The sequence below is a fragment of the Plectropomus leopardus genome, chromosome 5, assembly GCF_026936395.1.
Source record: "Plectropomus leopardus strain MGB_pleo_1.0 chromosome 5, ASM2693639v1, whole genome shotgun sequence".
Taxonomy (NCBI): domain Eukaryota; kingdom Metazoa; phylum Chordata; class Actinopteri; order Perciformes; family Serranidae; genus Plectropomus; species Plectropomus leopardus.
In genome coordinates, this window is record NC_142180.1 from 30,925,587 (window position 1) to 30,953,298 (window position 27,712).

Sequence of the window (27,712 nt, forward strand, 5' to 3'; positions counted from 1 at the left end):
TTTCTCACAATGAAGACCAAAACGACTATCAATTAATCAATCAGACTTCATTTGTAGCACTTCATACAAATTAATAACCCCCCCCTTCCCCACCCAGGCAGGATAAAACTTAAAAATAGATAGATAAAAATAAATAAACAAGTAAAAAAATAGATACATAAGTAAAATGATAATAGCAATAATATAAATAAATAAGTGAAATACTCCAACTGTAAATGAGAGGTAAATGAAAAGATAACAGTGCAAAATAAAATAATAAATATGTTGAAAAATAATATAGAAAGTAGTAAACTGTAAAACAGACTAAATATATATATAAATAAATAGTCCATAGATGCAAATTCAATTAAGAGCCAAACTAAAGTTTAATTAAAGCCACACGAACAACGGTAGGCCTTGAGTTTGCTTTTCATCTAGATGAAGGGACAGTAACTCAACTTATTGTGCCTCTAATATTTTTATTGAAGCACTTCTCTTTTATTATTTGAGTATTTGTCTCTGAGGTTTGTGTCTGCTGCACGAGGGGGTTGCCCAGTAAAACTCGCAGATTATCGCGCATGCGCATTAAACTTGATTCCGTTAGCTGTCAGTAGAATGTTTTCCTCCAAACCCTAAACCAACCTCTGCTCCGCCACCGCCGACCAGCTCCTTAAATGTACCCGGAGTCAAGAAGAAAGGACACACTCCGGACTTTTGGAGTTTTAAAACAACAAAAATGTCCATAGCGAACTGTTTTCGGAGACTTGGGGTGTGTGAGTACAAACTCGGACTCTACCGTCGCTGCCAGACGCACTGACGATAACGTACTATCAGCTTCTGAAGTTACGGAGCTTTTTAAAAGTTGGCACCGTCCTACAGGAAGAGTAATATCTATTTTTGGGTTTTGTACATGACAGTAACGAAAGTGGAGCATTTGTAAGTAACCATTAACTATGGTGGCCACTTTAACCAGCAGTGTGGTGTAGAAACCGGAGTGAAACAGGATTTACAGGAGCAGGGCGGGGAGCCCGGCTGCTCCGTTGCGATGGGCAACCGCGGGATGGAGGATCTGATCCCGCTGGTCAACCGGCTCCAAGATGCCCTGAGCACCGTGGGACAGAGCTACTGCCTCCACCTGCCGCAGATAGCTGTGGTGGGCGGCCAGAGTGCGGGCAAGAGCTCAGTGCTGGAAAACTTTGTGGGCAGGTAAGCCTCTCTCATGACCTCTGAATGAACCTGAACCGCAAGAGATATTATCAATTTACACAATCCCCCTTAACTGTACTTGCTATGGTGGAGAACATCTTAGACATCTAAAAAGGTAACATTTTCTAATGCAGCACCTTTTTACCCGGGGTTTAAATTAAGGGTCGCCAATACTGATTATTGGTAATTATGAGACTGATAACAGATATTTCGATGCGATATGCATTTACAAAAAAAAAAAGAAAATCTTTCTGTCAATATTTAGATTTTGGAATAGCCTATAGTAAAAGCCAACACAAAACTTTGTTGAAATGCCTTTAGCACATGTTAAATCAAAACTGAAACTTTACACATCATATGCGGGCAGTTCCCAGCAACTTTTTTTTTTAATGAAGTCTAGTGAAAATTTAAATGGAAATGATTACATTGAAATAGCTTCCTGAGGTTTTACAAAGTCAAAGTCCCTCCTATGCTGACACTTTCTGTGCACTTTTTGATTTAATTTTATGGACAATCATTGAAATGAAACACAGATACAGATAATAACAAAATGTCAAACATCGGCCTCAATAATCGGCTAGGCCGATAATCTGTCGACCCCTATTTTAAATACTGTTAGAAATGGTTTTGCTAACCTCTTTGAGATCTGAGAAAATTGGTTGTTTTTTCTTTTTTTTCAAAAACATAGGAAGAAGGGAATGAGCAACAAAAGAAATGAGCCAAAAATAAGCCCAGTATAATGTCTTAAATCAGTCTTTCAAAAGTCTTAAAAATACAAATACATTGGAAGTAGGATGTTCTGAATTGCCTTTTTTCTGACTTTGCATTGTAAATCACAAAATAATCGGTAACATTTCTTTTACTCATTTACTAAACTCCTCTTATGGGAAATGAAGCAGTGGAATTATCCCACATACAGGAGTGAGGCACACAAAACCAATAATAAAAATCAATAATAAATGTTAGGTATTTTACCAATTTTAACCAGATCTGACTTTTCACTTGACCCAAAATGTCATGTTCTTTGTTACAATGAATGTTTGGGCAAAATTGTTCTTAATTTCAGTAAAAAACAATGGTAGAGCTAGAAATGCCAGATATTTCCCACTTCTGTTGGTAAACAAAATAAATACTTGTATAATGATATATGTTCACTCTTTCATGTGTTCTGCTCTAAAAAGGGTTGGGGGCTTTTTCAACATTTGATAGATAATCTAACATTATCTTTTTAAAAGTCATATTTTATGTTACAATCCCTCTTCAAGTTTTGTTTTTAGAAAATTGGCCTTAAACTCAATTCTGAATGCCATTAAAAAGTCTTTAAAAATCTTAAATTTACCTTACCTTAAGCTGCAGGAACCCTGATTCAGTCCCTCAATGGCCAAATGAGTTGAAAGGCAATGCTACTAGAAAGTGTTTAAAAATCCATTGTGCCATTTTACTACTCCTGGAAAAAACTAATAAAATACCAAATAATGTATAAATTATTATCAGCTGAAATGGGATATTGTGATGTCTACAGATTAATAAATGAGAACTCATAAAAATCTAAATTTGTAACAGTAACAACTGTGATTCAGGGGCTGGGACATGTTTAATACACAAGGGATCTATGTTCTACTGAGTTAAAACCAGGACTTCAGGCAACTACTGCAAGCAATAACAATCCACTTCTGCATTCACTGTATTCATGTGTCACGGTCTCCACCCAGCACAAGCGGATTTAGTTACTAGTCTGAAGCGGTGGATGCCAGAGGTGGAAATTTAAGTGTGACAGAAGCCAGTGCAGCACCTTATCTCACCAACATGCGGTGTTGGTGTCGATGAACACGGCTCTTGAAAACGCGATGGCATTCTTTCTGTTGACCTACAAGGCCTTCAGTCAATCCAGACCTCAACTGCCTGAGAATAATCCAGCCTACTCATGAATAATAATGTTATTTTGGTAAAGTTTAAATGCATGTGAGACAATTCAATTTGTGAGGAGGAGTCGGAGTACTTCCATCCTGTCAGGAAGGAATGCTGGAGCGTGATTTCCTAGTTTCAGGACAGTGGCCCTCTGTGACGTACATATTGTCCACAGCAGCAGAATGTGTGGCGTTGCCAGTAGCTATAGAAGGCTATTAATGCTGGCTTTCCTGAGTGTGTACTGATATTTTATCACACGCCTCAGTTCTTTGTCTCAGCTATGATTATGTTATGACACCCCTTCTGTGGGGGACTGTGCCAGCTGTTTCATCTGGGACAGGATGCAGTAAAACAAACTTCCTGAATCTGATTTTAATAGGAAAGAGGAGGATAGTTTCCTGTGCATTTCTGTTTCTTACAATGAACGATACATTTAGCTTTTAATCTTTATATAGGGTATCTTGGAGGGTTGATCATATGGCAAAGATTTTCTCAAGATGCCTTATTGAGCTACTGATATTTTGAATAGTATGACTACTAAAATACAACCAGAATACAGCTGACTATTGATACTCACAGTGCTTAACAAGGTGTGATTAGCGTTCATAGCATTTGTTGTTAGTGTAATGGTCAATTTGTGCATGTGCCATATGTAAAGTCATTTACATGGTGTGTGTCAAGCTAATGTTGCATATACAAGCTTGCATTGACATAAATTGCAATGGTATTTTGTGTGTGTGTGTGTGTGTGTGTGTGTGTGCGTGCGTGCGTGTGTGTGTGTGTGTATATATATATATATATATATATATATATATATATATATATATATACTGTAATTCTCCAATGCATTCTTTCTTTTCCAACAGAGATTTCCTTCCACGGGGTTCAGGAATCGTCACTCGCAGACCTTTAGTTCTCCGACTGCTAAGTGCTAAGACTGGTAGGTAGAACATACATCAGTGAGTCATGCAGGCTGTGCAGTGTCATTATTAAGCTGCCACCAGATGGCAGTATGCTATTTTATAATGACTGAGCCCAACTGATGGAGCAGATAGATAGATAGCTAGATAGATAGATAGATAGAACATGTAAAACAAACAGAAAAGATAAAAATAACACAAAATGGCAATAACAAAAATGGATGATAAGCTTTACTCAATGAATAGATTGAAATAAGCAACAAAACATTGAATCTTACATGTTCCAAAAGGAGTAGGAGGAAGTATAAACTTTTTATTACCTACCCCTTCTCAGTTAATCAGTTAATTAATTTGTGAACACACAGACGCATACAAACATACACACGCATATCCATATACTTAAATGTATATATACACATGTTCATCTGATACTGGTTCAGAACTGATTATGTAAGTTTTTGGCTGTCTTGCTTCTGCTGCATAAAGGAAGGTGGAGGGACATATAGCATTTTTATTATCGAAAAAGTAACATCATAAGGCTTTTAGAAATTATCAGGAAGAGTACAGTTACATACCATTTATGTATCCTGTTGTATTATATTGTGACCCTTTGGCCTGACTCACAAAAACCTTTTAAACACCCAACCTACAACACCACCCTGGATAAAATTGATGGATTGATGGGTAACTCCTTATGTAGCTCACACAATCACATAATCTATCTACCATTGTTTAGTGATATTTTCTTTCTCCTTCTTATTGTGTGTCTTTCCAGAGTACGGTGAATTTTCCCATTGTAAGGGAAAGAAGTTCACAGACTTTAATGAGATCTGCAAAGAGATTGAGGCAGAGACAAACAGACTCATAGGATCCAACAAAGGCATCTCTTCTGCCCCCATCAACTTAAAGATTTATTCACCACATGGTAACAAAATGTGTAATCACACATCTATACCCAAGTTCATTTCTCTGACATGTATGACCTGTGTGTTTATTTGTACTCTTCTGTGTGTGTGTGTGTGTGTGTGTGTGTGTGTGTGTGTGTGTGTGTGTGTGTGTTGGCAGTATTGAACCTGACTCTTGTGGACTTACCTGGCATCACCAAGGTGCCCGTAGGCGACCAGCCGGCAGACATAGAATACCAGATACGAGACATGATCATGCAGTACATCTGTAAGGAAAACTGTCTCATCCTGGCTGTCACGCCAGCCAACACTGACCTGGCCAACTCTGATGCGCTGAAACTGGCCAAAGATGTTGACCCACAGGGTGAGCTGTGTGTGTGTGCGCGTGTAGTTTCACTGTGGCCTGAGAGTAAGGCTCTACACACTAATGTCGTTATGTGGATTAATTGTCACATTATTACCTTGAAAATATTAAAGCATTGCCGTATTTTATTCATACTTCTTCAGGTTATGAAATTATATTTGGAGGCTGTAACATTTTTTTCTATTTTTCATCTTTTCTTCAGGCCAGCGCACAATTGGTGTAATCACTAAACTGGACCTGATGGATGAAGGAACAGATGCCCGGCAAATACTAGAGAACAGGTTGCTTCCCCTACGCAGAGGTGTGCTGCCTATGTTTGTGAGCATGTCTGTGTGCCTACTATGTATATGTTGAGCGACCTAGCTTTAATGCAGTCACACTGCACTTAGTGAAGACTCCTCTGAGAGGACCGGCATAATGAAAGACATCATTCAAGCTTCAAATTTTGCAAAAACTTGTACTCAACAATGAACTGAATAGATTTTAGTGGTCATAGGTCAAAGGTCAATTTCACTGTGACCTTGTCTCATATTTTTGTAAACACGATGTCCCTAAAACACATCAAGGTTTTTTTTTTGGTGGTCCAAGGTCACTGTGATCTTGCATCTGTTATATTCTAATGAACAAAATATCTCAAGAACCCCATCAGGGAAGTTTTTGAAAAATTTGGCACAAACGTCAATTTGGACTGAACAATGTATTGATTAGATTTTGGTCGTCAAAAGTCAAGGACATTGTGACTTTGCATCTGTCACATTCTTGTGAGCATAATATCTCAAGAAGGCCAAGAACAACTTGAGAGAATTTCCTCAAATTTGGCACAAACGTTTACTTGGACTCAAGAATGAACCAATCACAATTTGGTGGTCAAAGGTTAAAGCCACTGTGACCTTACAGAATAATATTTTTGACCACAACTCTAAAAAAAAATGTATATAACAAATAGACAGAGACACAGAGATGATATGAATGACTAGTAAAAATGTGCATGTGAGAGAGAGAAGTGGGGAAAAAGGCAAGGCAGGGAGCTCCGGTGGCAGTGCACAGATTGAGTAAAGCACCACCAGGTGCTGGCTCCTTCATGCTTCTCCTACAGTGCTAATGCATTAGCCATGGAGGCCCATTGAAATAACTGCCCTTGTAGCAGCATAGAGCTGAAACATTAGATATGGAGCCTGGTGCTATTACATCTATTACTGTGCTAAATAGGGGATTTGGCCCGCTTTGTACCACATGCTCTGCTGCCTGAGAAACATATTCATTTCCTGCACGTATGCTACAGTCTTGATGGAACAAATGACGGTCTGGGAGGAGTTCCCAAGGACACGTTAGAAAATGCAAGTTAAATCTGTCTGACATCAGTGTCTAAATTGTTCCTTCCTTTTGATGCATATTGTCTTCTCGCACTGATCACATGATCTTCATTTCCCTTCTCATTTCCTCCTCCGTAGGTTACATCGGGGTGGTGAACCGCAGTCAGAAGGACATTGACGGGAAGAAGGATATTAATGCGGCCCTGCTTGCAGAGAAGACGTTTTTTCAGACCCATTCGGCTTACAGACACATGGCTGAAAGAATGGGCACCCCATATTTGCAAAAAATACTTAACCAGGTTTGAAATCCGAGCACCCATAAATAAGTAAATAAATTATGTGTTTTGTGTTTTTACTGATAATGTTTGCTTGCAGCAATTGACAAACCACATCCGGGACACTCTGCCAGCCTTCCGCAGTCATCTGCAGAGCCAGCTCCTGGCCTTGAACAAAGAGGCTGAAGAGTACACACACTATAGTCCTGATGACCCTGCACGCAGGACCAAGACAATGCTACAGTCAGTCAATCATCCTGGATGTGTTCGTGTGCCCATTTGTTGTCTTTGAAATGATTTATGTGTCAGCGTGTCGCTCTTTGTTCCAGGTTAGTTCAGCACTTGGCTGTCGACTTTGAGAAACTGATCGAGGGCTCAGGCGACAAAGTAGACACAGCTAATCTGTCAGGAGGTGCTAAAATCAACCGAATCTTCCATGAGCGCTTCCCCTATGAACTAGTCAAGGTGTGTGTATGTGTGTGTGTGTGTGTGTGTGAGAGATTCTGGGTGTGATTTTTGTTTGTCTTTGTGCATATAGAGCACTTGTCAGACAGTAACTCCATTAATTAACTGTGATGCTTAACTCTTATTCCAAGCGTACAGCTTTGACTGAGCGTACTGTGTTTGTCTTCAGATGGAGTCAGATGACAGGAAGCTGCGGCGGGAGATCAACTATGCCATCAGGAACATCCATGGTGTCAGGTGTAGTATAGCAGCTTACCCTTATGCAATTTTTCATATGATATCTTATAAAAATGCAAATACAATAGTTTGTATGATATCTAACAAATTAGCCTCCCATGAAAGGCATCGTCACACTCTGTATCCACGTAAAATTATACAGGTTTGGTTTGGGCAAGTAAAGTTACGTAGGTTAGGTTTAGAAAAAAATTTACTTTTGCACAGGTTATGTACTTTACATGAGGTTACTTACTTTACATTAACTTACACAGGCTATGCCGAGGAAAGTAAAGTTATGTTATTTAAGGTGTAGGAAGATACATTTAAGTAGCTTGCTCTCTTTGAAAAACATTAGAGGGCGGCAAGCAACTTAGAAATACCCCAAAAAGTTCGAAAGAAATGAATAAGATGTTATAAGGGAAAAGAGAGTAACCTCAAGAAGGTGCCAAAAAATTATTTTCCTCTTTTTTTTCCTGTAATATCATATTAAACAAAGAATTAAGAAAATTGTAAATATAGTTTTCTGCACATTTTTCTTTCATTTTTTTAAATTTCATTGTCACCTTTTACTTTTTTTGCAGTACCTTTGCTTGCCGAGTTGCTCTCTGTGTTTTTATGTATTTTGAAAGAAATCAAACCAATTTTCTCAGGTTTCAGATTTTAAAATACTTGTGAGAGGTGTCTAAATGCAGCATAAGAAAACTAATGAAGGTCCAGGTGCTAAAGACTTAACGTAAAGCTATGTACGTTATGCTCAGGAAAGTAAAGTTACATTAGGTAAGTTGTAGGAAGATAAAGTAACATAGGTTAGGCTTAAGAAAGTAACATACATTAGGTTTAGGAGATGAAACATGGTGACGGTGTACCTTAAAATAGCACAAAGTTTACTTGGTTTCACACAGAACACCTGAGCCTGTCTCCTTACGCAGATTTTCACTTTTACTCATTTACCCTTACTCACTTTATTTACTCCCATCAGTGTATTGGTCACATAATAGCAGCCTTCTTGACCACAGGGTTTACATACAAATTACTTATTTAAGATTAAGTGGGTTATATAAAAATTCAGCCTGAGTATAGTGTTTGTTCAAATGCTGTTACATCATTCACAGTTTTTAGTAATGACATTTTTTGTTGGCTACATCCAGTCTACACTTTTGTTTCTTCCTTTCCTCCATCTGCCTCTCTTTCTACAGGACAGGCCTGTTCACTCCTGATATGGCCTTTGAAGCCATAGTGAAGAAACAAATGTCAAGGCTAAAGGGGCCGTGTATTCAGTTTGTTGAGATGGTCAGTCGAGAACTCATCGCCACTGTTGGCCAGTGTATCAGTGAGGTATAAATATGTGTGTGACATGTTCTTTTGCCAGCCACTGTGCGTTTCAATTTTTAGAACTGTCTTATATCTAACATCTGGTCTGTTTTCTTTCTGTAGCTGAGTTCCTTTCCCAAACTGCAAAATGAGACAGAGAGAATCGTAACCACTGAAATCCGAGAGCAAGAGGGTAAATGCAGGGATCAGGTGATTCACACACAGCTGGACATTACATTCACAAATCAGTTTCAGAGTTTTTTGTGTTTCTCCAGTTAATGTATGTCTTCTCTCTGCCCAGGTCTTGTTGCTCATTGACATACAGCTCGCCTACGTTAATACCAAACATGAAGATTTCATTGGCTTCACTAAGTGAGTAACTTTATCAGTTTTAATTCATAAAATTAACTATTAATACTAACACCTCAACAGAGTAAATAACATGAGGTCTTCCTCTCCCTCAGCGCCCAGCACACGTATAACCACAGCAACAAGAAGACCGTTGCAGGGACTACAGGAAACCATGTAAGACTTTCTATATAATATATATTTATAAGGGGATACGACTTGAGCATGCAGCAGGAAAATGCTTATTTACAGTTTATGTAACTGTGCTAACCAGGGGCCATCATTTGATATACTAATGGCTTCAGATGGACTCAGTTGGCCAGCACCAGAGATCCCTGCTGAGGATGCATCAGAATGACTGATTTACAGTAGTGTCATCACAAGGTTTAGCTGCCAACTGAATAACCCCACAGTATCCCAAAATCTCATACTGTAAAGATTCTTGCTTTCTTCTCATCACACTTTAATTATAAAAATTAAAAGTAAGGCTGGCTATACATTTTTAGTCTTGTGTGGCATCCTTCTTATCAGAATCATCTTTGTGACTTTAAGTAAAACAAACATAAGTGCAAATTTGTGCATGAGATTAATTCATAAATTGCCAGTGGTTCACTGCCAGTGGTTCTTTGCGATGCAGTTTTTGAGTGTGCATGGTTAAGAACATTTTTTTCCCTATCCATCTTCCTTTTTTTAAAGTAATTTCACTGTCCCATGTATTGTGCAGTTATCAGCTTTAATCAGAATTCATATTTGCAGAGAAATGAGATATTGAGTGATTTTTCTGGGGGGATTAAGGGTCAAATTGTGCAATCAGAGTTGATCTTGGCTTCTAATAGGGATGCCGTCAGGCAAATTAGGCTTATCTGTTTTTTTTTAATTTCTATCTGTTATGATTAATATGTAACATAATATTTGTGTGTTTGAAAGCGGGAATAATTAAAAACACAATCCCAGTATGACTGAGTGAGGAGCCTTGATGTGTGATAATGAGATTTGTTTAACAGCAGTTCATTTTAACCACAGCTTAATAAATAAAAAGAATGGTATTAGTTATTTACACAATCTGTCATGTTGTTTTTATAGTAGTAAACTATTTAATAATTAATATCAGTGTCATCCCAAAACAACAACAACATAATATTTCCCTAATATAACAAAAACATCAACTCCATCTTAATTTTGCTCCCTCATCTCCTGTTTTTCTCCAGGGTGTGGCCCCTCCTTCAAGACTAATAGTAGGAGACCAGTCCTTTAAGCTTACTCACTGTCTGCTGCCTGTACTGGAAATATTTGTGTGCAGGATTCAAGCTTAAGGGCATGCTTGTTTTTCTGTTAATCATGTGTTTCATCATCTGCAACTGATAAACTGCTGATGTTGAAAACGCTTCCCCTCTTACAGTGTCCACAGTTTCAGAATTCTCTCTGTGTCTCAACCTTATGACCTTCTGCCATCTTGCTGCTCCATAAATATCTGCAGATTTTTACATTTCCCTAATTTGCAGGATGTCTTTGTCACTTCTTGGTATCTTCATGTCATCTCATATTTCCGGTTTCCTTATTCAGCACACATCTTTCTTCCAGTCTCTCACATCCTATTTTTATCTCCAAATGTGCTTGGTTACTTTTGTTTCCATGCTTACTTTTTATGTTTACCTGTGCATCTACTTGTAGTTTCCTCTTCGACCACTTATTTCCACTGGTGATTGGTAAAACGTTTCGGTGACTGGGCCATGGCTGCATAATCTGTGTCGTATATCTCACAAACGTCTAACCTGCAAACATCTTGTTTTTCCTACAGTGTCAATTGTCTCTGACGTTTACTCTTGTTTTCCTCAGCAAGAGTCCACTCTCGTTGTGCATCCTGCCTTACAAACATTCGTATGAATTACATCTTGCTGTCTAATATTCTATAAAACCACCGTGTGATGGCCCTGTCAGTCCTGCCGTCTAAGCTCCTTGCTCTTGGCTGTTTGTGCAGGTGATACGCAAGGGCTGGCTGACCATCAGTAACATCGGCATCATGAAAGGTGGAGCCAAGGAATACTGGTTCATCCTCAGTGCAGAGAGCCTGTCCTGGTTCAAGGATGATGAGGTGAGGCACTCACACTTGAAGCAATTAGATTACAATTTGAACGATATTTCAGGCAGTAGATTAAGAAGAAAAAAAAAGTCAAAACACAGCAGTACACTGTTTATTAACACACGTTTATTAACACATATCTCAGCTTGAAACACCATCTTAATTGGGAGGTTGAGAGATAATTAAGTGGAGAGGGAAATCCCTCATCTGTTCATATTAAGATATAGTAGTTAAGTAATTGGAAGAGCCCGCTTTTCTGATGTCAGTGGGGCTGCCATCTGTCTGCCTGTCTGTGCCTGCTGTACAGGAGCAGAAGGTCTGCACAGCAAGTGTAGACAGGCAGACACACCACAACAGTCTCATCCTGCCACAGTTGATGTCATGGGAAGAAGGAAGGGCAGAGTGCAGGAAGTGAGGTCAGAAGTGGGGAACACATCGCTGCATTTGTATATGGATACAAAAACAAGTACCTGTAAACACTCACATCTGGATGAACATGCTGTGGGCAATACTGTTGTGAGCGAAACTGAGTTGTGTATTGTTTGACAGACATAATTGAGCAATTGGAAGAAACAAATTTTCTTGTTAACTGCACTAAAATGACTCTAAGGCCGTGTTGTGGATTAAATAAGACACTAATTTTAGGGAAGCTTTGTGGCATGTGACACCAATGGAGGCACAGCTAAAAGAGCATCTTTAACGCTCTGCAGCCAAAAGTTTTCTTAGCTTTTCTCTCCTGCCACCTGGACCTACTAGTGAGCCCCTCTGTTTCCCCCCTTCATTCCTCTGACGCCCCCCCCCCCCCCCTCCCCATTCGTCCCGCTCCCCGCTCACTCTTCCCCTTACTCCCCCTTTTCTTCCTCTTCTGGGAGTTCAGGCATTTGGAGCGGCTCACTCTGACACAGCTGGAGCTGCCCCAAGCCAAACTGAGACACACACACATGCACGCACAAACACACACAGTGGACAGACTTGTATATACAGTATACAGTACACATGCGGAGTTTGATGTAAACAAACTGGCATGCAAATAGTGGAGAAAAATATACACTCACTCAGACAGACACACGGTCACTTTTCAGATAAACACTGAACCTCTTGAACACAGTGTTCCCAGACACCACTCCAGGCACGTTGTACACACACAGTGTTATAGGTTTCCTCTCGCTGTCATCTCCTTAGGATCAAATCAACTCGCACAGAGACTCAGCACATCTGCGATAAATAAAACAAAGACAGGCGAGGGAGTATCTGTTGACCACATTAGAGCAACAAACGTAGGCTGTCACGATGAGACACGCATGTTTCTAATATGAAAGCCTAAACCTTTAATTATTTTGGTGCAGCTGCACTCATCAGTGTTTAATCCTTGCACCTCTTCACTACATTGGAAGGTTTATCGGCTGTGTTTTGGAAGGCCTGAGTGCAAAAGCAGTCACCCATATTATCACAGAAGATCAGATCTACTGGCCTCACACACACACACAGTCACACACGCCAAACTTCTGCTTCTTCTCTTTTCCAGTTCCCGCTCTCGCTTTCCCCGCCCACACTACCTTCCACAGACGTTTATTTTTTCTTCGAATACAGCCCCCCTCCCTTTTTTTTATTTTCTTTCTTTACCTCTGTTGCCTTTTCCTCCTTCTTTCTCTCTGTCTGTCTCTCTGTCTCCCCCCTCTTTCTCTCTCTCCCCCTCTCTGTGGTTGGCAGTCTCCCTGGGACTGTGCACATTCCTGGCTGGAAAATCTGAAGCTTTGTCCAAACACCAGCTTCCAAGATCTGCCCAGAGAAATCCCACATGGCTGTTTCTACACTGCAGACCTCCCCCCTTTGACTCCCCCCTCTCTTCTCTCAACTCCTCCACAGTCTCTCTCACAAAAACCCCTCTCACCCCTTTCAACCTCCCCTCTCCATCCCTGTCGATTGCTTCTATATACTATTTTTTTTAACATCTTTAAGGCCATACGGTGTATCTCCTTTCTGCGTACCTAAACAATTGTACCCTCACGCTGACCTCATACTGAGAGTGCAGTATAATAGTTCAGAGTTTAATCTCCACAGCACACTGAACAGACATACATTCCTTCACCCCTTTGCTGCCAGGCCTCCACCAGGCAGTCTGAAGAAAAACAGACGGCTCATGCATATACACTTAATCTACACACTCCTGTGTGTGTGTGTGTGTGTGTGTGTGTGTGTGTGTGTGTGTGTGTGTGTGTGTGTAAGGCCTGTTCCATATCTCAAATCCATTAGTCTAGAGGATGAGGAGACACAGCTTCAAACGCAGCAGCTCTGATGTCCGATACTTCACGACCACCCTGGCACCACTGGGAGTATGACACATGCATATACAAAACAGTGCCGTGATGTCTGCGAACACAAGAGTTATCACACTGCCACACAGATGTGCACGCATAACTCAAAATACCCAATGAAAGGCACTCTGGAAAAATAAATATTTTAGAGCGTCTCTATAATGAATGTGTGCAAATGAAGCTCAATTAATTAGTCAATTTATCGCTTTTCTGCCTTAATTATTGCAAAAACAGTCAGTCACAAGTTACAGTTTCTCTTGTTAAATGTGATGCATGTAAACTTCTCTGCCTTGTGCGCATATATCACTAGATTTTAACAAAGACACTTAATTTAAGGTGACAAATGCTCCAAAATGGATGTCATTATGTTTGACTTGAATATAAAGTTAATGATTGCATTCTGAAGAGTTTAAAAGCTTGGTGATAGCAAATGCACATTTAAAGGCATTTGCAGCCATTCAAACAAGAAATATCAGAGAATATCAGACACAAAATTTGCCTCAGCGTAGAGTACATGCAGGTTTTCATGCTGTCCTTGAGTCTTGCAGCTGAAGCACTTCCTTGCACAGTCTAACCAATGTGCAGACTACTGTACACCAGTAAGATCCTGAACAGGTAGTCTGAACACTGGGATGACGGAGCAGGACCCTGTCTCGCATTCTCTTCGGCCTCGCCTTTCCCAGCTCTGGCTTTTTTTGCTAGCAGTCCTGCCACTGGCAGACGGGATTCGGAAAAAGATTTCCTCCGTTATTCTTCCTTCTTATCCTGTGTCGGTGTTGGCGGGGTCGCAAGGCGAGGGGTCTCTCACACACATCAGACATCCACTCCAAAGGGTGTCCCTCCTCCGGAGATGTGAGTGTCTCTCGAGTCGAGCGTCCGCAGGGCTGTGTCCCGGCGTAGTATCCAGTCTTGACGTGGCACATTCACTCATTCAGCTAGGACTCTGCCTGCTCACTCGGGGAAGGCGTAAGGAAATACGGGGAGTGAGAGAACGAGAGAGAGTTAGGGAGGAACTTAGCAGCCATATATGGGTTGATGGGACCCATGGGGAATCAACTTTGGAGTGGTCTGCAGTTTCTCCCCACTTCTCCTGCACACTCTCTCCTGTTCTCGATGTTCCTCAACTCTTCCTCTTCTACTCTAGCAAAAATCCACCTCCCTCTATCCACCTCTATCCCTCCTCTTCCTCTCTTCATCATCTCTACTTTCTATTTCTACCCCATCAGAGCACCCTATACTCTCTCCAGTCTCCTCCCCCTCCGTCCAAAGCGATCCCAGATGTTGCTGTATGTGCGCCAATCCCGTTCTGTCATTTTTTTTTCAGTCTCTGTTACAGGAAGTGGGCCCCTTTGGAAAAAAGGAAAGAGGAACGAAGGAAGAGAGTCGTAGGGTTCAGGGGAGCACTGAGAGAGGGAAGACCAAAATGTACTAGCAGCACACTCACATCTCAGACTGCATGTGTGCTGAAATGCAGGCGCGCACACTCGCATCCACACAGACAATTTTTAGCGCATCCTCTTTTGCAGTTTTTTCTGTGGAAGTCAACTTTCCTTTCCATATTTTTCCTCCCCTTACGACACCCATGGCTGTTCCTCAGCCTTGCTGGAAGCCCCCTTCTCAAAAGGTAGAGAAAGCCGGAGCAGGCCGGAGAGGAGAGATGAGAGATGAGGGGGAAGGGCTTCACTTTAGGAGAAATGTTGTGTTAGAGCTTGAGTCTGAGTAATGACTTTCACATGTGGGCCCGGCCTCTCTCACTCTTTTTTTTTCTCCTTCTCTCATTCCCTCCCTCCCTGCTTGAGTTCTCCGTACCCTGCCTCCATACTGTCTGGTTCTCCTCATGCTGGCCACTCCACTCCTCCAACTGTTCTCTGTCATTCATAAGTCCCCGCGGTGATGACAGACTATAGACTTATGGTGTCCCCCTTCTCTCTCCCGCCTCCCACCTTCTCTCTTTCGCTAGTTAGTGGGTTGTTAATGTGAGTCAGTCTGACAGGCAGACACATCATTGCGTATTAACTCAGGTGCTCGGCTAGCACAGCGTTCCCCATCTCCTGTTTTCCTCACCTTCTGACGCTTTTCCTCGTACAGTTAACGTTTCTTGGCCTCTTTCTTTCTCCTCTAGGGGCAGGCTGAAAATATTTATTACCAGACATGCAACTATTTTTGCCAAAGCCCCCAACTTAACTGTCTTCTGTTGTTTTTTTGCTATCAACACCTGTGCTACCTCTCTGTGATGTCGTATTTTACTCTACATACCCCTGTCAAACTTTATCTCTCCTTATTCTGTCTCTTTTTTCTTTTTCAGGAGAAGGAGAAGAAATACATGCTTCCTCTGGACAACCTGAAGCTCAGAGACGTGGAGAAGGGCTTCATGTCCAGCAAATTTGTCTTTGCTATCTTCAACACAGAGTTAAGGTTTGTTTGTGTGTGGCTGGAGGCCTGAGTGTGAGTCAGAGAAAAGGGAGTTCTGTTCTTGTCACCTGCTCGCTGAGGTTTCAGCGATATTTTACAGGGGTGGACTTGTCGGAGGAGGAAAAGGAGGAGATGTCAGAGTTTGCCCTTCCTTTGACCTCTTCCATTCAACTTTGCCACCGGAACTGAAAGTATATCCAGTGGATGCAGTGGGTTGAGTTTTTTTTTGCTTCCAAGTGTATGCCAGGCTGTTGAGGGCAGGGCTGGGTTTGCTCGGTTTATGTGTGTGAAACAGATTGAGAAAGACGGAGAGACAAAGAAAGAGCATTAGTGAAAAAGAGAGAGAGTGTTTAGGAGCTGGAGCTGACCCAAAGCCTGGCTGATTGTACCAGAGCATGTGGGCTTTGTTTATAATTCTGTGCTATGCTGCATTCGGACACACAAACTTGATTTATGTGTGTGTATGTGCATTTGCCAGTGTGTGTGCGTGTATGTGTGTGTGTGTGTATGTGTAGACCACAGCATACCGACGGCAGGCTCATTAAGCAGCTAATCAAAGCCAGAGAGCTTGGATCAGAGATGAGGCTGCTCTTGTTTGGAAAGAATTGCTCGACTCACCACAAAAAGGAGGGAGAAAGAAGAATTGGAAGGGCTAAGAGGAGAAAGAAAGCGGGAGAGAGAGAGTATCAGAGCCATCGGCCAGGAATGTGTCAAAGTCTGTCCTATGGCGCCCCCCCTTCCTGCGCCCTCCACTCTCTCTGTTTCTCTTTCTGTATTTGCATGTGTGTGCCGTGCGTGTCTGTGTGTGTGTGGCAGACATTGCAGCGGTTTTGTCCCTGTCTGACAGTAATCAAAAACCTCAGGAAACTCTTCAAATCTAAAGCAGTCAAGGATCTGGGCAGAAATTCCTCAAGATGAGTGAAAAAACTCACACTGACTGCAAACTGAGGAGAGGATAGCGTTGGGGACGGGAGTAAAAAAAAAAGTCTGAGTGATAAATCAGCGTAGAGAACAATTTTGCTTTGTGTTCGCTTGTGTATAAAAATGTTAGTGTCCTGATCTTAGTGTAATAGCACTGTAGTATTGTCATCGTTGGCCCGGCTCCCCGTCCGTTAGCCACCACACCCTGACTTATTAGCCTCACCCATCCTAGCCCAGCCATAAGCTCACAAACCGACGGCCTTTTCGTGATCTTTTTACATCATTCTCTGCTGCTGCAGTCTTTCCCTGTTTTTTCTTTCCATTTCTGTTGTCTCCCTCGTTCTCACACGCACACCAAGGTTTCACATATTTGAGGTTAATTGCTATGTGTTCTGTATGTGAGAAGGGAACAACAAAAGGAGGAAAGAAACAACTGAGTGATTAAAGAAAAATGTTTAACAGATGGGCCGCAGCCTGCTCCAGATCCTGCGCTTGTTTCTTACTTTGCTGCGCCGCTGCAACAGCCGAAACATAGAGATGGTAGGATGGTGTGAAGTGAGAGGGAGAGGTGGAGACGAAAGAGGAGCTGGAGAATGAATAACATTAAAACAGATGATGGAGACAAGGGGATAAATTGGGGTTAAGGATGTCAAGCACAGCAGTGGACTTTTTTATTTTGTGCGTTTTTAGTTATGTGTATGTGTGTAACTGCCTATTTGCAAGTGCTTGTGTGTGTGTGTGTGTGTGTGTCTGTCTGTCTGTGTCTGAGTGTGTGTGTGTCTGTGTCCTCAATACTGTCAGTGAGTCATTCTCTCTTGACATTCTTTTGGATTATATGTACAATATCACGTTTAACGCTTTGAAACCTGAGGAATTTGGTTTGATTTCTTTCAAAAACATGGGGAAAAACCAATGAGAAACTTAAAAAGACATGGCCCAAAAAATTAAAAAAAATTGTAAAACATTACAAAAATTTTTGAATATATAATTCTAATGATTTTAAGATATTTTCAAGTCATTTTCCCTAGTTTTTGATACATTTCTAATAATCCTTGCCTCCTTTTTTAAAACTTATTTTAAGGTCATTTTCTTCATCACCTTTTACTAATTTCTTGTAATTTTTGGGACATTTCTTGCCAAGTTGGACATTGCCTTTTGCCCCCCCCCCCCCTTTTTGCTTGGGATTCAATTTGTTAAATATCTTGTGAGAGGCGTTGAAATGCAGCACAAGAAAACTGATGTCGAATCAGGTTTTAGAGGGTTAAAGGATCAAATTTTAACAACCTGTCTCACTCTATTTCAATTCTGTGGTTCTGTGGTTGAATCTGGTGCAGCCATTTTACATGAAACCCAACAACCGGTGTTACCCCTGCACCAAATGATTTGCACAATATGTGGGAGGGGGAAACAGGTGAGTCAGTGCACCACTTTAAGGTCCAGTGTGTAGGATTTTGGGTGGTATGTTGGCAGAAATATAGCAGAGTTATAACAGAGACTGTGCAGCAGTGCATCAGGACACTCAGCGGTAGAAGTTGATTGAGGAGTTTTGGCACCACTCTGTTGCGTCTCAGGGTCCTTTGGAAAAACAGGCGCTGCTGGGAGTTCTTGACCGGACAGGAAGTGTTCAGGCTCAATGTCAGGTCCTCTGATATGATGACTGCGGCTCCACCTCCTCCCCATTGATACACAGTCCAGTGTGATGTGTATTTTTGTTTTTCCCGAAGTCAATTTCTGTTGGGTTTTTAATGTTCAGGTTAGATTCATTGTCTTTGCACCATGCAGGCAGTGACTGGACCTCCTCCCTGTAGGTTGTTTTGTTGTCACCATGTATTCTTTAGTTTACAATCACCTGAAAATAAGAATCATTGTGTTTTTCTTACCTTAGAGTAAGTCATTTACTGTATATCTCCATAGGAAGCAGGTGCCCGTGCACTGACACTGCCATGTTGCACTACCATGTTGATAACAGTAGCTCAGAACAGACAAACCAAACACTGGCTCCAGATAGGGCCTTTTGTGTTTTTGCATCAGCCACCTCTGAGACCAGCAGAGCAGCGTTGGAAAAACACTGATTTTTAAAGTAAAACTGCATTATTCAGTGTTTTCATTACCTGGTCCGTGTGTTTTGGAGAGGAAGAGACCTTTATGGATCATTTGACTCCTGGTAAAACCTCCTGAAAAATGGGTGCTGAGGGAATCCTAACTGGGAGTTCACGCTTGGCATACAGGAGAAGTTTCAGGTGGTTTCAATAGACGCCACTAAATTCGACACACTGCTCCTTTTGATAGGTGAGCATCATCTACATTAGACAAGACTGTGACAGCTGCAATGTTAATAATAAAAGTAATAATAATTTTAAAAAAGAGCATGCATGCTCTGGTAAATAGGGCCTAATAATTTCTAATAATAATCTAATTAGCCTATAATTACTTTGGCTAATATTGTAATTGTCATTATACATTGTTATTCTCATTTTCATTGAAAAACATTTTAAAATGATTATGGTGTGATTTTTTCGGGGATTTATACCACACAAGGATGGTTTCTTAAGTCTGTAGAATATTATGTGTTGGCCAGCATATCTCCACAGCACAACAATATTTGATAGATTAATTATCTATTCCTACTGGCAAGTAATTAATTTTAATTTAATTATTTTGTTTTTATTATTTTACATTTCATTTACATTACATTACAGTTTACAGTGCAAACTTTTTTTTTTTTTACAAACACAAGAAATGGTACTTCACACATACAATCTTGTCATTGAATCCATTTGAAGATGTAGGAGAATCAATAGAATTTTGTATGGGTGATATTTTCCTTCATCAGTTGGATTCTGAGTAATACTGAATCTAAGACTCCAGTTTATTGTTTTGTTTATTCATAGAGAATGTTTTTGATGAGCTCACATGATGTGCACAAAGGCAGCCTTGTTCCAGTAACATTTGACTTGTGTACAAAGTGGGTCAGGAGCTGAGTAAAGAGGAGGTATTAAGAAACATCAAAATCAACCATGTGATCTTTTTTCTTTTTCTTTTTTTCATCATTTAGCCTGTGAAGCACACCACACATTAACTGATAATAGGCGATTGGCATCATCATCTCAAAAGTACTGGCTCACAGGATACTTGATAAACTGACTGATAGAGCATGTGGCGTATGAATTTGACAATGTTTACTGACATTGTTTAGTACTACTGGGGACGACTTTACTCTGCTCTCACAAAATGTGGAGCAACAGTTTTGTTCCACTGAAAGTGAATGTGGTATGAAAGAGGAGTCGGCAGTAGCTACAAATGACTGTTAACATTGAAACTATCCCACATATTGTGACTACAACTGTGGATTCATCACCTACACAGAGTTCATAAGAGAAACCAGTCATGTCTTTTCTAAAAGTTGAGGGTTCTTAGTTTGGACGTGCTAGTCTAATATGATCACAAACCAATCTGTAAGTATATGTTAATACACAAGATCAGCATGTCAACCTTACCTATTCTAGCCCAACTGGATAGATTGCATTGTTTTAAAATGGGGGGTGAGAGGCTGCCAGCTGAACCACGGACAGAGAGGAGGAGAGCCAGGGTGTTTCTGAGGGGGATGAGCAATTTTTTCATAAGAGAAGAATGCGGCGACAAGCATTTAAAGTGGCAAAATGAATTAAATTCCTTTGTTTAGCAGTCATTTTAGCACCCTCCCAGGGGATGCCAAACATGGCAATCTGAGGTGATGGGTGTAGAGTCAGTTTGAATATCTCTGATATAACATTAAAAAAAATATCTCCAGTATTTCATCAGACTCAGGCATGACCAAAACATGTGAATCAATTCTGCTGTGGTTATGTGTGTGTTACTCTGTATTTTGGAAAAGTATTAATACTGTCCAGGAAGCATAGTTTTTGGAGATGTCTGACAATGTCCCACTGATTTGCAGGAACGTGTACAAGGACTACAGATGCCTGGAGTTGGCCTGCGACTCTCAGGAGGAGTTGGACAGCTGGAAGGCTTCTCTGCTGCAGGCCGGAGTCTACCCCGAGAAAATCACCGTGAGTACTCTGGCCCCTAATTCAACCTAATTAAACCCAACCCTGACCTTAGCTGTGGGGAGCTGCACCTGAGTGTGTTTCACCTTTTGTGTTGTACGCACTCGAAGGCTTCGCTAACCTGAAACCCCGGCCATAACCCCAAACCCCTCTCTCCATGTTCCCCCTTCTCTTTCCCCTGCCAAAGCAAAAAAACGAGTCCCCCACCCCTTCCATCTCGCTCTGTCGTTGGCTCTTCAGCACAGCATTCTTGGTCCATGATGTCACTACAACATGTGTGTATGTGTGTGTGTGTGTGTGTATGTGTGTTCTAGTCTGTTTTTAATCAGCAGTTCCTCGTCCCTCACCCCAACTCCCCCTTTTCTTTCTTCTGCCCATTCCTCTTTACCTCCCTCTTTTGTGTTCCCTCTTTGCTGCTCTCTCTGTTCCTATCACAGCGGCTTCACACTTCTTGTTGTTGCAAGTATTCAACAGATAACGAGATATGGATATACACGTAATTGCTTCATTCATCTGTATTAACATGAAATCACCAGCTGTGTTATCTCAGCGGCCACCGCAGCGCTGTACACCCAAACTAAATCTGCACAGTGTGTGTTGCAGTTACTCCCACTTCCATCTTGTGTGTCTGTCACCCAGGTGGACGGGCAGGGAAACGGAGCTCCTGAGAACTTCACTGACCCTCAGCTGGAGCGTCAGGTGGAAACCATTCGTAGCCTTGTCGACTCCTACATGAGCATCATCTATAAGACCGTCAAGGACTTAATGCCAAAGACTGTGATGCACCTCATGATCAACAGCGTAAGATATCCAGACCTCGTTACAGAAAGTTACTAAATCTAAAATCAGATCCTATGTTAGTTTAGTTTGACTTTGGTATTACAGAAGCAGGTTTTCTTACTGCATGTAGGAAAATACTTCTATCACATCTTAGGATAGGTATTTAGCTGTTAAAGAACCCCCCTAACTTAGGAATTTCCAAAGTTTTAAATAAAATAATCCTTTATTAGTACCACAATGGGGAAATTTGCATTGTTACAGCAGCAAGGTGTGAACAAGATAAATAGTATAAAAAAACAAGATGCCAAACTCAGCAGTTAAAAAATATTTACAGAAATTGCACATGGAAATAATTGCACACTAAGTTAGAATGGCAGATGGCAGCCCTAAAATTCAAAATAATTGCCGAAAAATGGCAGCACTGTTGTGCGGTCCATATGCCAATGACAAAGAAGATAGGGAACGAAAGCACAGAAATATAATAACTGAAAAGCCACTCAAACCATATGGTAATGCTGTAAAGGTCCAGTATGTAAAATTTAGTGGGATTCAGTGGTATCTGTCTTTTCTTGGTTAGAATACCTTCAGTGTTAAGGAGGTTTTCATTGGGAGCCGAATTATCTGCAGAGATCTTTTCCTCCCTAAAACAAACAGAACAGGTTATTTAAATCAATAAGAACACTAAATAAAGCATTTCCATGTTACAAATCAGTGTTCCTCCTACCCTGTTTGGCACATTGCAGACGGCCCACTTGCCCAGCATCTGCAAATTTTTGCGCACCTATTTTCTCTAATAATGAAGTGCGTGCTCAACTTATTTCTGATCCAGACAATCAGGAGGTTTTTACAGGGAGCCACAATATCCACAGAGCTCTCCTCCTCTCCAAAACAAACCGACCTGGTGACTTAAACTGGTAACAACACCAAATAAAGCAGTTTCAAGTTACAACTGACTATTTCTCTGAAGCTATTTGGCACGTCTGAGATGGGCCGTTAGCCCAAAACCTGCTGAAGCGTGCTCATTTTTTCGCTGATAATTTAAGATCTGCACGTTCAGAAGGTTTTTATCAGGAGCCTAATGTATGCAGAGATCTCTTCCTCTCCAAATCAAACAAACGTGGTGATTTAAACAGGTAAAAATGCTGAATAAAGCAGTTTCACATCAAAAAATCTGTGTTTTTCCAGCGGTATTTGGCTTGTCATGGAGGGCTGTTAACTATGGTGGCCGACGCAAAATGCAAATATCCCAATTGAGAGCCAGAATTTGCTTTGTCCGTTCTGGGCTACTGTAGAAACATGACCATCTCTCTAGAAAATGACCTGATCCCTATGTAGATAAAAACGGCGCAGTATAAGGTACCAAAAACATGCTAATTCTTATTTTCAGGTGATTATACACTCAAGAAACATACTTGTAATATTATATTCCATTTTTGCCAATATATCCTTAAATCCTACAAACTGGACCTTTGAATTAAGATAGGACAGGGAGCTAGGATATTTTTCTTTGAAAAGGCCAATTTTTGTCTTTTTATCTGTTATGAATCCAAAGCGTATTGTTTCTGAAACTTTTTGAAGTGACTTTGTTTTGCATTAATATTCATCATACCTTGGCCATTAGAATCTGTGCCTCTTTGCCTACAATGCAAGCATTTCCCATTTCAAACACAATTTGACCACATTTCAATGACTTCAAAAAGAAATGAGAAACCATAGTAAAAAAAAAAAACTCTTGAAGAATTTAGATCCATAATCCCAAATCACAGTAAAATATCACTTTACAAAGTCCAGCATTTGGACTCGTCACAGCTGTTTATAATCGCTCTCCGTAGGTGAAGGAGTTCATTAGCTCTGAGCTGCTGGCGCAGCTCTACGCTCTGGGAGAATGCTCAGCGCTGATGGATGAGTCACCGGAGCAGCAGCGGCACCGGGAGGAAGTGCTCCGCCAGCACGCCGCCCTGAAGGAGGCGCTCGATGTCATTGGAAAGTTCTCCACCTCCACCTGCACTACCCATCTTCCTCCACCTGTGGACTCCTCCTGGATACAGCCCCCCAGGTACAGACGTACACACACAGTTAAGTGATGCATAGATGCTACCCCACGCCTGTCACTTACAGTTCTCCTCGCCACCCAGTCCAAAACTCCTTGGGAAGTCAGCGACCACTGGCACGCCAGCAAATCGAGGCCCTGCACCATCTGCCCCTCGGGTGCCCACTCACACCGCCTCCCAGAGCGCTGACGGCCTTCAGCAGCCCACTCGCCAACCCCACCGTCCTCCACCGAGTGTGCCAAGGTGAGTCTGACACCACACAGTCTGAACTCTGACCTTTTACATTATGATGCCCTCCAGTGTGACCCTCAAACGCACACACTGGCATCTACACACACTCCCACACACACAATCAAACCTTGCGCTGCAGAGGCGCAGGGGCAGAGGGAGTTGTTATTTGAGCTGGGTGGGGGTCTGCTGGAAAATGTGTTTCTCATATTCTCTTTCCCATCAGCCTCAGCAGACAGGACTTCTCTCTGTGCAGCTTTCTACTGGAGCCAGAGACAACAGGCTGAGCGCTCTGTCAAGTTTTCATCTTTCTCTCTGTCCTTCAACCCCCCACTTTTCCCTTCTTTCTCCTAGCATGCATTTGTTTTATTGCCCTCCCCAGTTTCCCTCATGCAATAACCGTTATTTTTTTCCCTTTTTTCCCCCCCTTCTTCTTTTTCTTGTACATTTCTTCACTTCTCCTCTTTCACTGGTTCCTCCCCTGCTTTTGGCCTGTCTCTCCTTTTTCTCTCTGCCTCATTTCCTCTGTGCTCTCCAATGGTTCTTTAGGTTCTTTCCCGCATAGTCTTTCCTTTCCTGAGTCTTTCCATCCAACCTTATGCCTCTTTTGCTTACTCAATCTCTCTCTCTCCTCCTATAGATTTACAATACAAGCGGCAGGAACTTACTTCTATAAGTCTATTTTTACCTCCTACATTTGTATTCGAATAAATGTGAAGTCAAAACTGCTCATTAATGGAATAACAATTAACATGTGTGGCATTATGGCAAATAAAACAAAAAAACTTGCCAAATAAAGATACAGAAAATATGCACATGGAAATTTTTTACACAGAGCTCCAACATCTGGATTAACAACTTGCTAAATTGTGCATCTCTCCAACCTTTTCATGTTCCCTTATCTGCATTATAGTAATCTCTAATAACCTTTGTTTCCTCACTCATATTCACCCACTGTTTTCACTGTTTTTCTTTTAAACTCTGCCAAACCCATATAATCCTCTATGTAATAGTTTTTGCAAGTTTTCACATCTTTCATGGCATGCATCTGATTCAGGGATCAGGAAAAAAGGTCACGCCACAGGCCATTTAAAAGGAAAAAAATGTTGAAGGGTCAATGCGGGTTTACAGCTGTAGTTGAGACATAGCTCGATGTTTTAAAGATTTTATTCATTCAGGGAAAAAAGGAGCATATAAATCTAAAAAGCTGGTATTTATTTCCATTTGAAACTTCACTCTGTGGAATAAAATGTATCATCTAATAGTTCTGCATTAATGTTATCCTAATATTGTCTTTACTGCTCTGTGCTAAGATAAACTATTACACAGGCCCCCAGAAAAGCTGCTCCCCCGTGCTGCAAATTTTTCCAGTGGCCACTTGCTGCATTGCAGCGAGAAAAAAAACCCTACAGCACAGAAAGCGTTTTCCTAGGCTACTTATGCAGTAGAAAGACACAAATACTTTTGAAATTGGTGCTACATGACCAGAGAAAATGGAAAAAAAATGTGTTTGCTCAAGAGGTAGAAAACCTAAAACTACCAGAATGCAGGGTGCCTTACCAGACACTCCTGCTGGTGAGTGACAGTCAAGTGAAACAATGTCGTATTTCAGTTAAATGTTAAAAAAAGCTAAAGAAGCTTAAAAAAAAGCTTCTGAAAACATATACAGCTCAGTAACAGAATTTTGGTTTATATTTGATCAGTGCTGCTTAGTTTTACTTTTTGATCTCTGTTCTTTTCTGCCGCCATTTTTATTGTGCAGAGAGCACTGTGACGCCCACCTCCTGTTCACCAACTCTCACTATTACAGCTAAACGGTGCACTAAAATATGTTTCTGGAATCATTTTAGACAAGAAATTTGGCAGCGCAGTAACATAACCTTAATTTTCACTAGATCAGCATTGACTAGTTTTACCGTCTGATTGGATTTCGGTTCAAGTTTGAGAGAAAGAGAGAGGGGCAGGTCTGTTTAGGGGAAAAGCACTTAAAAATTGTAATATGTAATTTCAATGATAATTATGAATATAGTTTTTCCCTCGCTTTTTGCTTTTTTCCCTAGACATTTTTCATTTCAAGAAAAGTGATGTCTCTCCAAGTTTCGAAGGGTTAAGTTCTGTTAATATGTTTATACTGAACCTTATAATAAAATTTTTGATTGGATCTTCTCAACAGGAGGCAACCTCCAGCAATTCCAAACGTGAAATAACCGTCCTTTCTGCTCAGAACTCCATTACCCATCTACCCCAGTGATCCTTCCAGCTGCAGCTCACTGCTGCCCAGAGACACTCATGACCTGTGTGATGTGTAATCCAGCTGAAGCACTTCGCTGGGCTGCTCTCGATCTCCTCTGGGAGCTGCTGTCTGCAAAATTCACTGAGTCTTGAGCCTGTTTTGTACATATTATCACGGCCATAAATGCCGGAATGTGCTCGACTGTCTGCAGACTTTCCTCAAGTGCCTGAACGTTGTGTAAATAGAAAAAACTAATTTGAGTTATTCTGCTTAAAGAGAATGCACATACAGTATTTTCACTGTTTTTAAATAAACAGGTTTTATTTTTGAATATGTAACCTGGTTTCTCATTATTTTAAGGTGAAAGAAATATAAACTTTTATGTGCTTCTGTAGTTAAAAGGAATAGTGTAAATCAACAGTGTGTGGCTAACTAAGATCCAAAGACCGTGGATGGATTACTGAATGGACCTGTCAGGTACAGGCCCAGGAGCCCCAAAGTGTCAGGGCCCCCCTGGCCTCGACCTGCAAAATGTCACGCATAGAGACACATACCAACCAGAGGAGACTCAAAAAGACTCAAAATAACAACGGAAAGTGCAAAACAACCACAAGAAGACACAAAATGACCAAAGACAATTACCTCAATGAGCCAAAAAGATTATTTCAAAGATCCACAAAACCATAAAAAGATGCAGGACTATAAAGAGATGCAAAATGTAACTTAAAGAGACACAAAATGACCCCCCAAAAAACCTCAAAGAGCCACAAATTTTTCACAAAAAGCCAAAAATAAAAAGATGTGTAATGTGCAGAATGACTACAAAGAGATGCAAAACACACACACACACGCACAAAATGCCCCACAAAGCCACAGAAAAAGGTTGTTTCTTGTTCTTATGTAGGAACAAGAAACAAGGCGTCGGGGGCTTCTCAGTAATGAAATATTGCTCAGTACATTTACTCAGGTACCATACTGACAAACAATTTTGAGGCACTTTTCATTTTCTTGAGTATTTTAAATCCCATGCCACTCTCTTCTTCTACTCCACTACATTTCAGAAAGAAATCAACAATTATCTGCTAATTTTAGTTAGTAGGTACTTTACAAATGAATCTTTTTGAGCACAAACCACATGAAAATATGAAAGTGCTTGCTTCTTTTTAAAAATTGATTTAAAATGTTCTGCATCAAGTACTTTTACTTTTACTTTTACTATTCAAATACATTTTCCGGATTGTTCTGATATATTTATGTGTTATTTTTAACGCAGGACTTTTAGTAGTAGCAGAGTATTCTGACAGAGTGGTATTAGTGTACACACACACACACACATATATAATTTTAAAACGGGGGTAGGATTAAACAATATATTCTCCTCTGCTACTTTTCGGACATGCTTATGTTTGTTTGCTGGGTGTCCGATGGGCATTCAG

The 27,712-nt window shown here is 40.9% G+C and overlaps 1 protein-coding gene across 2 annotated transcripts; it reads left to right on the forward strand.

The window, feature by feature from the left end:
* Positions 1 to 555: 555 nt before the first annotated feature.
* dnm3a (dynamin 3a) lies at positions 556 to 26,607 on the forward strand. Of its 2 annotated transcripts, XM_042482840.2 has the most exons (21): positions 556 to 1,185; positions 3,960 to 4,033; positions 4,789 to 4,938; positions 5,079 to 5,282; positions 5,485 to 5,583; positions 6,734 to 6,894; positions 6,971 to 7,113; positions 7,200 to 7,335; positions 7,505 to 7,572; positions 8,748 to 8,886; positions 8,986 to 9,072; positions 9,164 to 9,234; positions 9,327 to 9,387; positions 10,419 to 10,445; positions 11,189 to 11,302; positions 15,911 to 16,020; positions 20,876 to 20,987; positions 21,624 to 21,785; positions 23,597 to 23,820; positions 23,900 to 24,058; positions 26,217 to 26,607. In XM_042482840.2, exons 1-21 carry the CDS (start codon positions 1,025 to 1,027, stop codon positions 26,248 to 26,250), a joined length of 2,496 nt encoding a protein of 831 aa, XP_042338774.1. In that variant the 5' UTR covers positions 556 to 1,024; the 3' UTR covers positions 26,251 to 26,607. The 2 variants fall into 2 exon arrangements, with proteins under 2 accessions (XP_042338774.1, XP_042338778.1); XM_042482844.2 differs by lacking the exon at positions 10,419 to 10,445.
* Positions 26,608 to 27,712: the final 1,105 nt, after the last annotated feature.

Bases quoted from the DNA above. Each gene is read 5' to 3' on its own strand.
- dnm3a (XM_042482840.2), top strand. From the start codon at position 1,025: ATGGGCAACCGCGGGATGGAGGATCTGATCCCGCTGGTCAACCGGCTC. The intron at 4,034-4,788 runs GTAGGTAGAACA...GTGTCTTTCCAG, and splicing joins ACTGCTAAGTGCTAAGACTG to AGTACGGTGAATTTTCCCAT. The intron at 10,446-11,188 runs GTAGGAGACCAG...CTGTTTGTGCAG, and splicing joins CCCCTCCTTCAAGACTAATA to GTGATACGCAAGGGCTGGCT.